This window comes from Prionailurus bengalensis, chromosome B4 (genome assembly GCF_016509475.1).
Source record: "Prionailurus bengalensis isolate Pbe53 chromosome B4, Fcat_Pben_1.1_paternal_pri, whole genome shotgun sequence".
Taxonomy (NCBI): domain Eukaryota; kingdom Metazoa; phylum Chordata; class Mammalia; order Carnivora; family Felidae; genus Prionailurus; species Prionailurus bengalensis.
Window position 1 is genome coordinate 44,362,245 of NC_057358.1, and position 11,116 is coordinate 44,373,360.

General features: G+C 38.2%; 1 protein-coding gene across 1 annotated transcript; it reads left to right on the plus strand.

Moving 5' to 3' along the window:
* The first annotated feature begins 3,440 nt into the window (after positions 1 to 3,440).
* On the plus strand, positions 3,441 to 9,676 carry KLRD1 (killer cell lectin like receptor D1). The gene is made up of 6 exons (XM_043562531.1): positions 3,441 to 3,678; positions 4,980 to 5,072; positions 5,500 to 5,562; positions 7,093 to 7,244; positions 8,554 to 8,657; positions 9,460 to 9,676. Exons 1-6 carry the CDS (start codon positions 3,672 to 3,674, stop codon positions 9,599 to 9,601), a joined length of 561 nt encoding a protein of 186 aa, XP_043418466.1. The 5' UTR covers positions 3,441 to 3,671; the 3' UTR covers positions 9,602 to 9,676.
* Positions 9,677 to 11,116: the final 1,440 nt, after the last annotated feature.

An 11,116-nucleotide genomic window follows, 5' to 3' on the forward strand; every position in this document is an offset into this window, starting at 1 on the left:
ATTTTATGAATGTCAATGCCTTGGCTTTGATACTGTACTCTAATTATCTGAGATATTGTTATGGAGGAAACTGAGTCAAAGGTCCAAGGGAACTGGCTGTACTGTATTAATTTGGCAAGTTTTTGTCAATCGACATTCATTGCAAAATAAAAAGTGAAAAAAAAAAGAGGTTAAGAGAAGATAGTATATTTATTGTTTTGATATTAGCACTAGCTACCTTCATTTCCTGTTCTTTCTTAGGTCTCAGCTACGTTGTCCTCTCACTAAAGTTAAATTCTGTTATGTTCTTGAACAAAACATTCATTGCACATCAGGAACAGTAAATTCAGAGATGGTGGATGTGCCGTTTTCGATCAAAGCTCATCGAAGTCATTACTCATCTGGTATAACACGGATTCTTGATGAATCTGGACTTGACTTGCTTACAATTAGTACACGAGAAGTTCGCTCATCTTTTCACTGGGCTTCAGAGTGAACTTTCACGTGTTGATCAGTGGTGGACTCATTCACAAAGACCTATTCCAAGGGGCAAAAGAAGGAAATGAAACAAAAAACCAACAAAACATATTGACAGGGGGCAACGATTTCCCAAATTTCATCTTTCGAAATTTACCTTCTCAAATTTCCTTTAAATGAATCACCACTATTCATTTTGTTTTGAGTAAAGTTGACCCCGCTCCGGTATTCAAACTGGACCCCAACTGGTTTAAATCAACCGATGTGTCTTATCCACTAGCTGGAGTAGTTTGCACCTGGCCCAGTCAGTGTCAACAAGATGGAAAGGAGTCCTTGGATGATTCTCTCGAGAACGTGAGGAAAATAAGCTAGACACAAAAGAGTTTAGATTGTAGTGTTCAGTTATGTACATTTCAAAACCAGAAAAAAAAAAAAAAAACAAATGATCAGTTAGTTCACCTTAGAGGTCAAAATGGTCTTGGAGGTCAAGCTGGTGGTAATATCTGGAAGGAGAAAGAGAGTAGCAACAAGTCTAAGTGAGGAGAGATCGTGAGGGTGGAGGAAATGTTTTATTTCTTGATGGGGGTTGTAGTTGCAGGTGCAGCCACTGATATTTAATTAGGAATTTTGCTTTTATTTCTTTCCAACAGGGATGTTAAATTTTATTTTGAAAAGATGGGAAGAAAATACGTGTGTTGGACTTTTTCTGTCTTATTTGGGTTTCGGTTGGAGGCATGTCTGTTATCTATTTCTCACTTTGCAGTAGCCACAGTGCTGTATTTCCAAGTCCAATTTATCCTACTAGATCATGCTCAAATTTCAATTTTAATAAGAGTGTTTTCTTTCTGAAGTTGTCTCCTTTTTCTGTTCTGTTCCAGAGTGGACTGGGAATACATTTAAAGGGCTACCTCCTTCAGAATGAAGCACAAATTAGAGGGAACTGGGGTCTCCTCTGATTGTTATAATCTTAGTTTATTTCAGTTAGAGAGTGAGACGAATCAGTATTTTCTCAAATGAAGTATCACACATTTTCCTTTGGGAGATACTGAAGAATACTTCAAAATTAAGCTGAACACTTTCAATTTGATTGTTAGACATTGAGTGAACTTTCAAGTTCTTTTTTCTTTTCTTTTTTTTTGAAAGAGAGAGAGAGAATGTGCGAGGGAGGGAGAGTGGCAGAGGGGGAGAGACAGAGACTCTCTATAAAGCTTTTTTTTTAATGTTTATTTATTTATTTTGAGAGAGAGAGAGAGAAGGAGCAGGGGAGGGGCAGAGAGAGAGGGAGAGAGAATCCCAAGCAGGCTCTGTGCTGTCAGTGCAGAGCCCAACTCAGGGCTTGAACTCAAGAATGGTGAGATCATGACGTGAGCCAAAGTCAAGAGTTGGATGCTTAACCGACTGAGCCACCCAGGCATCCCATAGAGAGAGATAATCTTAAGGAGGCTCCCCGCTGAGATGCAGCACTCATCCCACAACTCAGGGATCACTCACTGAGCCTAAATCAGGAGTCACATTCTCAACCAACTGAGCCACCCAGGAGCCCCACTGAACGGACTTTTGGATAAATTATCTGCTTATTTATTGTACCCTAAAATACTCATTATAAAACTGACATAAGATGTCTTAACAGATTTCATGAACAGCCTAAAATTCAGGTTTCTGGAGACAGGTTATGAAACTCTCAGGAAAATCTACAATGAATAAAAATAGATCTTTATTAAATAATAAAATACACCAACCTGTGTTTCTGTGAAAATAAAATGGCTTTAATCATGAACAAAAACATGGATTCAATGTTCTTACCATGCGATGTTTCATTTAAATAAAGTTATTAGGTTCATGTTTTGGATTTTAGGTGATTGGAGATAAAATAGGCAATCATAACTTTATTACGTGGCTTTAAAATAGAAGAGAATTTCATCCCCACCCATTGTTTTATTCAACAATCAGTTAAACTCTTGTTTGAATCAGAACAATTTTAACTCATTTCTACCGTTTGTTTAAAATAATGTAGTTTTTTGACATCTCTGAAATAAAATGTGGAACCATATTAGAGGTATGAACGCAAAAATAGTCCATCCTTTTAAGAAAGTTCTTCTTATGGCTGCATTTGAAACTCGTGCCGACCATACAAACTGTAGGACATGCCCAAGTGTTTCACCCACAAAGTTCTGTTGAATTCAGACGTCCCAGGATGGGATGTCTAACGACTTAGGAAGGAAGCGTTGCTTAATACCTTTGTGTGCTGATGTCTCGTAAGATGAGTACAGTTTGGCGCTGATTCATAATCCATAAGAGGATGGGCAAAGAGAGCGAGAGAGTTAGAGGGAGAGGGAGAGAGATGAGTCATGTGATTACTCATTTATTACAACAGAAAATGATCTGGGAGCAGGAGGTTAAATAGCTGAGTCTGGTGGCATTCATTTACTTTTCTCAGCACGCGGTGTGCCCAGAGCTGGATAGGCAGAAATAAATAGGTGACAGTTTGTGTATTTGGGGCCGCAGGGACTGGGATTTATTTTACACGTTTGACTGTGTTTCTAACTAGCGCATTATGGACTCCTTACCATCTTAGGTCAGACATTCACTTAGCACCTGTTTTCGGGAAGATGGCTCTGTTTTCTCCCATAATCTGTTACATGTCTGGTGGTTCTGCCGCTCTTCTGAAGTCTTTTTTTGAGTTTAACTTGAGGTAACACCAAGGCAATTTGCATTTCATAGCATTTTACTAAAGGTAAAGCCTCAGGGTGTGACATTTGAGACAAGAAAACAAAGGAAACAGTATAACAGTTCATCTCGACCCAGATTACCAGTATGCTCAAAGGATGAAAACCCCAGATTTCCCATTTTCCAAATGATTTTTAAAGACGTCTTTGATGTTCCTATGTTTTAAAAAAAAATCCCTCTCATTTTCTCTTATAATAGTCAAAGCGTTTGCATTACACACGTATGGTGAGAATTTCCTGTGTTGTGTTTCCGGAAACATTTTAGAAGTGACTTGACTGCTTCTTGTTCATACTATGCATTCACCAATAGAAGATTCAAGAACTGCCCGAATATATCATTTTTCTTTTCTTTTTTTTTCTGTTAAGTTTCTTCATACATGACTTTTGAATTCTTTAGCTTCCAGCTCGGCTCCGTGAACCAACACAACACCATTCTTCTTGAGTAAGCACAAATTGTGCTTTGCCAGCGTCGACACTGGAACATTCCTTATGGCAGGTATGTGAGGCTCAAGTCATCGCATTTTTAGAAATGAAATTAGCCAGAAAGGGTGTCTCATGGACATGGCTAATATCAGAGCGGTGCTTTTAGGGAAAAAAGTGGATGTTTTTAGGCTTTCCAGGTATCAACACTTTCCAGTTCTGATTCCTCACCTGTAACTTAGAAATGATTTTTTTGGAGCTTTTCCAGCAGGTTTAAAGAGTGGCTTCTGACAGGGATAGCTCTAAACTCTAATGCGAACTGATAAATTATGAACAACGTAACGCTGGTACAGAAGTAACTAGAAAATGCCACATATTAAGGACAATGCTTACAAGTGTTCTTTTAACACTTGTTAAAGTGTTGAGGTTGTGACACCGCAAATCACCTAGATTAATAGTTTGGCACATTGGACTGTTTGTTAGTGACAATACTCTTCGAGAGGATGCTAATGTTAATGCCAAGTCTCCCAATTTTAAATTGTTTTAGCCTACAATGCCCAGAAGCAAGTAAGTTTTGGTAGGAGAAAGTGTAATGTTGTTGCAAAAAAAAATGGTTGTTTATATATCATAATTTAATGTACGGTAAAGTGAATCCAGGTCACTGAAGTATTACCCATGCATTGGTTGGGGAACCCCCTTCCCCAGCCTAGGTCCAGAAGGCTCCTGTGTTCCCTTACCTATAAAATCTCTACAAAGCTGCAAGCAGCCAGACATTTCTTCGGCAGAGAACACATTGAGATGAATAGAAGGGCACATTTCCAAGTCCTTTTGTGGGGGTGATCAAGTATGCTGGGTAAAAGACGCTGGGCCTAGCCAAGCTTTCATTGGCTTTCTGACTTAGATACATACCCGCTTTTATACCTCGAGACAAATAACATTATTAATGGATCTTAAGTTTTCTCACCTACTTAATGGGACTCCTATTATCTTGTGGGTTTTGTCGAGAAAAGCAACACAAACATCTGTTACGTAAGCCCATAGAACACAACGTGATGCCACTTGATTTCTTCTTACCCCAAATGCCTAAGCTTCTTTGCTGAATTAGGAAATAAATTGTAAATCCACTTTCCTGAGACAGGACTGGTAAAGGAGAAGAGTTAACAGATAATCTCGCTAAAGAATAAATTACACCACGTAAAGCTGTTGCTATTGGCTGGAGTTCTGAATACGATATTCTCATTCTCCTGTTTCATTGGCAAGATGATTGGGCTACCAAATGAAAGAACTTCTTGGAGTCTCTCTCCCTGTGTTGCTTTTAAGAACTTCACCTCCCGGGTTTGTTTTTTGAGTCATCATTGGACCTCTCCTTTACCACAGCTTCTCAGATCAATCCATGGAATTTGATTTCCAGCATTTTAGGAGTAATCTGCCTTTCCTTGATGGCTACTACGGGGATTTTGCTGAAACATTGTAAGTTTTCTTTTTTTTTTATTAATTTTTTAAATGTTTAATTTTTTTGAGAGAGAGAGAGGGGGAGCGAGTGTGAGTGGGGGAGGGGCAGAGAGAGAGCGGGGGAGACACAGAATCCGAAGCAGGCTCCAGGCATTGAGCTGTCAGCACAGAGCCTGACGCGGGGCTGGAACTCACCAGCCATGAGATCATGACCTGAGCCGAAGTCGGATGCTTAACTGACTGAGCCACCCAGGCGCCCTGAAAAATTGTAAGTTTTTCTAGACAAGTTTTTATAAAGACCACAACTGTGATGAAACATTTAACTAAAAGGCTTCATTTTTTAAATTTTATTAATAATTTTATTTATTCATTGTATTAATGTGTAATATGTCATTATTTCATAAACTTGCATCTAAAGAAGTAAATGTCTAATCGTTTCTTACAGTGCTTACTAAACAAAGTATTCAGCCAACAATGTCTCCAGGACTAACCACAGAAATCCAGAAAGGTAGGTTTCATACTTTGGAAAACCTTAGTGTTGGTAGAGGATAGAATAAGCAGTTTCTTGTTTTTCTCACACAGAACATGATGTACACTTAGTAATACGAGTTTGCCTGATAATTGTAGGATAGTCACATTTCATTATTCTCTAATGTAAAAACTGTTAAATTACATTGAACGTGCATACTTTACCTATTTAAGCAATAAGGAACATATTAGCCTAAATGACATTTTTTTTTCCTATTTAAGTGCCCATGTTACATTAGTGCTGTAACAAATCAAAACTAGATTACAGTAAATACTACAGTTAATCCTAATCGCCTGCCGGTTTGCTCATAACCCATACTTTTACATCTCTTTGACTTTGCTTCTGCTTCTTACCTGACTCACAATAGAGTGCACATGTTTCTGCAATTTTAGTCCCTACTTATCCAGGGAAAGCCAGCTCAAAGTCCAATTTTTTAGGTATTTTTTCCAAACGCTCTCCAAACTGTCTCACCATCTTCTGTGATCATGTAACACTTAATTTACCTTTTTTTTCTTCCCTTAGCATTTTTGCATCCCTAATGAGATTCTGACATATCACGGTTGTGTAAGGTGAAAGTATGGGAGAAATTGATCTGATACACACATATGTTGCAATATGTTACTACCATAACATTAAGTAGTACCTCTATCATGTCACATAATTACCATTTCTTTTTTTGTGGCGAAAACATTCAAGATCTACTTTTTTTTTTTTTTAGCAACTTACAAGTATATAATACAGTATTTCTAACTATGACCTTAACTCTGTGCATTAGATCCCCCGGACTTATTCACCTTCTAACTGGAAGTTTGTCCCCTTTGACCAACATCTCTCCATTTACCCCACTCTCCAGCTCCTGGGAACCACTACCTTTCTACCCTACCTACACTTGGGCACCACTCATTTGAAAAAGATTTGAGTGCCTACCCTGTGTCTTGACTTTCATCACCGAGCATAGCAAACGTTCAAGACGCTATCACTGTCCAACTGTAGGAGTAGACTTCAAGCTAATTGTTTCATTTATCTTTATTTTGAAAATAAGATATCCCAAACACTGGAATTTTCTCCCAATGTGCCATATTCTTTTCTGACTCAGGAAATAGTTTCCCTTAAATCCCTCTTTCATCTAGTTCACACAGCGGAGCTCAATTATGAGTCACATCCTCGAAAGCTCTTCTAGTCACCCTGCAATTTACACTCTGCTACCCAATATTCTAACATACTTACTTATTCTCTTGCATACTTACCTAAGTTATCATGAAATATAATTGACAAATGATTGGAAATGACAGAGTTCCGACTCTATCTCTAGAATATAATCGCTTTTAGGAAAAAAGGTTAAGTCTGACTTGTTTGCATTAATGTCCCCTGAACTGAGGTACGCATAGTAGATTCTCGAAGAAGATTTGTGGGAAATGGTGCATAAGTAACAAGCGATTTTTGGGTGGGTAAATAGCATTGAAAAAATTGAATGTCATCGCGTATGTTTTGGTTTTTTTTTTCTCCTAGAAGCTGACTGTTGTTTTTGCCAAGAGAAGTGGATTGGGAGCCAATGCAACTGCTACTTCTTTTCTACTGAATTAAAAACTTGGGAAGAGAGTCGTGATTTCTGTGCTTCTCAGAATTCCAGTCTACTTCAGATTCAAAACACAGATGAGTTGGCATGTATTGAATTCTGGTTTCCTACATTTTTTTTTTTTTTGATGTATGAAAATATGCTAAGTAAGCGGTATACTTAGATTGATCTTTAAGTGGGTAGTAAATGGACGGTTATATTTGAACTAATGACTTAAATCATTCGCGACACCTTGAAACAATCATTATAAAACCTACATAAAATTGATTTAGGGGCGCCTGGGTGGCGCAGTCGGTTAAGCGTCCGACTTCAGCTCAGGTCACGATCTCGCGGTCCGTGAGTTCGAGCCCCGCGTCGGACTCTGGGCTGACGGCTCGGAGCCTGGAGCCTGTTTCCGATTCTGTGTCTCCCTCTCTCTCTGCCCCTCCCCCGTTCATGCTCTGTCTCTCTCTGTCCCAAAAATAAAATAAACGTTGAAAAAAAAAATTTAAAAAAAAATTGATTTATATCATAGGAATAAATATCAAGTTAGAGTACAGATAAAGTACAAGGAACTTTTTGGAGAGAATTCAAAGAACAAATAAAGGCCGTTATTTTTATGCAAAGACTAATAAAACAAGTTTGTAAGTTTTAGTTTGTAAATTGAATTTATAATTTCTTTTGTAATATATGTCTTTTGTCATCATTCCGAGATATAAGGTGCAATAAGTACGGAAAGTATGATCAAAAAATTATTCAATTTAAGAAAAGGTGAAAAACTTCTCAAGCTGCGTGAAGAATCTGTTCCGAATATAAGTTGAGTCAAGTATATCTATGAAATTTGCTTCTCAAGATACTGTTGATGTGGGATTGAATTTGATTGTAATCTTTTTTATTTAAAAAAAATTTTTTTTCAACGTTTATTTATTTTTGGGACAGAGAGAGACAGAGCATGAACGGGGGAGGGGCAGAGAGAGGGAGACACAGAATCGGAAACAGGTTCCAGGCTCTGAGCCATCAGCCCAGAGCCTGACGCGGGGCTCGAACTCACAGACCGCGAGATCGTGACCTGGCTGAAGTCGGACGCTTAACCGACTGCGCCACCCAGGCGCCCCGAATTTGATTGTAATCTTCTGTGAAGGAGGTGTTCCAGGAAAGCTCGAACTTTTTTTCTAACGTTTTTTATTCCTTTGAGAAGGAATATTTAATGGTATTTGTTTATCGATCACAAATGAATGGGCCTGATAAGGAAGAAAATATGAGGCAAGTGCCTATACTTTTTAAACTGGACACTAAGAATGATCTCAGTTTGTGTGATTAGAAGTCTCAATCTGATGCTGCCACTTTGTTAAAAGTACATTATTCCCAGAGTAGATTCAGATTAGATTAATGTGTTTGTCTCTGTTTCCAATCAGCATTTTATGAGGTCCAGTACAAGCTTTTACTGGATTGGGCTCCGTTACAGTGAAAAACATCGTGCCTGGTTGTGGGAAAACAACTCCAACGTCTCCCAAGATCTGTAAGTTTCTGGCAGTCAAGGTCTTTTCAGTTCTTTGTGCATTTATCTGTAGATGTCACCAGAGAATGTGACATTCGGGAACACTGTAGCAAGGATAACCTGTCTCAGGCATGCAAATACAGAAAAGAGAGGAGATATAACAGAACGTGAATTTTAGCTCCATCTAGAACATTCAAATTTATGCTCAAATGTCATGAGGTTAGTGTATTTGTGACCATGAAACAGCTTTCAACATTTTTCTTTTTTTCTGCCTTGTGTAAGCATTCGGATGTGTATGTGCATCTACAGGTGTTCACATTCACAGAGCTGTCCAGGGAAAATAGTATATCTATTATTTTCTATTCTCTTATTAAGCCCGATAGTCTCAGCATCCTCCCATATTTCAAATATCCTGAGCTTATTTTCTGTATATTTGTAAGCTTTGGATCTCATTTTCATTCATAAGCATGGGTTTTGCAGCGTCAGACAGTGACAAATTTTATGCTTGGATTTGTTTTCCTGGACTACATTAGCCGGTACATCTCTAAACAAAATAGAAGCAAAGCATATTGTATATCAAAACCATTAATAACAACAGCAGAAAGAGAAAATCTTTGGCCTCAATGCTGTTGATTATAGGGACAACAGTTTTTGTAATATTGCACTCTGGAATCGTGAAAACGGGGCTTCTGAGTAAAAAATTGGGCTCATTATGTTAATATCACATTCAAGTGCTTTTAAAAGTTCTGTCATTTAATTAAAAACACTACTCCTGAATATTATTCCCTTATCTAGTATGTTAACATTTTATTTTTTGTTACAGATTGCCATTAATTCAAAATTTAAGTGCAAAGAAATGCGTACTGTATAGCCCAGTTCGAAGTGCTTTGGATGAACCCTGTGGAAGTACATATCGTTTTATATGTAAGCAACAGCTGAGGCGTCCGGGTGGCTCAGTCGGTTGAGCCTCCGACTTCGGCTCAGGTCATGATCTCGCCGTTTGTGAGTTTGAGCCCCGTGTCAGGCTCTGTGCTGACAGCCCAGAGCCTGGAGCCTGCTTCAAATTCTGTGTCTGCCTCTCTCTCTGCCCCTCCCCTACTCATGCTCTCTCTCTCTCTCTCTCTCTCTCTCTGTCAAAAATAAATAAACGTTAAAAAAATTGTACATGTAAGCAACAGCCTATTTAGGTGTTTCTTGGAGTGGAAGGGGTGGGTAATGAAGGTTCAGCAGTACTAAGTATATGACTTTACCTCTTGTATTGTTGCTAATTATCTGCCTTAGGGATCTGTAAAATGTTTCAAATTATGTCTTATGACACAATTTTCATATATTTGAAATCCTGTGTTTTAACACTGATGAAATTCCCTACGACCCAGCAATTGCACTACTCGGTTCTTATCCAAGGGATACAGGTTTCGAAGGGACTGTTTCGAAGGGACACGTGCACCCCAATGTTTAGAGCAGGGCTGTAGACAATAGCCCAAGTATGAAAGAGCCCAAATGTCCATTGACAGGTGAATGGATAAAGAAGACGTGGTATATATGCCCAGTGGAGTATTACTCAGCAGTCAAAAAGAATGAAATCTTGCCATTTGCGACGATGTGGATGGAACTAGAAGGTATTTTGCTAAGCGAAATTAGTCAGTCAGAGAAAGACAAATATCATATGGCTTCATTCATATGAGGAATTTAAGATACAAAGTGGATGAACATAAGGGAAGGGAAGGAAAAATAATATAAAACAAGGAGGGGGACAAATCATAAGAGACTCTTAAATACAGAGGACAAACAGTCTTGCTGGAGAGATTGGGTGGGGGGGGATGGGCTAAGTGGGCAAGGGGCGTTACGGAAAACACTTGCTGGGATGAGCACTGGGTGTTGTATACAGGGGATGAATCACTGGAATCTACTCCTGAAATCATTATTGCACTATATGCTAACTAACTTGGATGTAAATTTAAAAATAAATAAATAATAAAATGGATGAAATTTGTGCACCTATACCTGCAATTATAAAGCATCAAGGTCTAGAAAAGAATATTTTGATTTAATGCATATGTTCAATATTACATGTAATATATTTTTATGTGTATATTCCGGTAAATTTTCTCTGTAGAAATTCAAATAAAATAATTCATGTCAAATGATACGTATCACTGTCATTTCAGTTCTTTGTAAGGCACACTGAATTGGAAAGTCCTATCTTCACCTTACTTTTCTGGAACTTAGTTCTTTCTGGATAGCTCTATATCTATTTGTTTTAATTTAGAGCTTAGAGCGTCATATGACATCTTTCTCATGTGTATCATCCGACTTCAGAAGGGAACATATTTGTGTTTCTTCTCTTGATGGTCTTGAGCTCTGCAGAACAATTTTGAATCTTTGTCCAAATAAGATTTCCCTATTTGGGAATCTCTGGCTTTTAGATTTTGCAAGGGTAAATGGAATCTAAGCCCTGATCACATACATTTGCAATACTT

Bases quoted from the DNA above. Each gene is read 5' to 3' on its own strand.
- KLRD1 (XM_043562531.1), top strand. The intron at 5,073-5,499 runs GTAAGTTTTCTT...CGTTTCTTACAG, and splicing joins GGGGATTTTGCTGAAACATT to TGCTTACTAAACAAAGTATT. The intron at 8,658-9,459 runs GTAAGTTTCTGG...TTTTTGTTACAG, and splicing joins TCCAACGTCTCCCAAGATCT to ATTGCCATTAATTCAAAATT.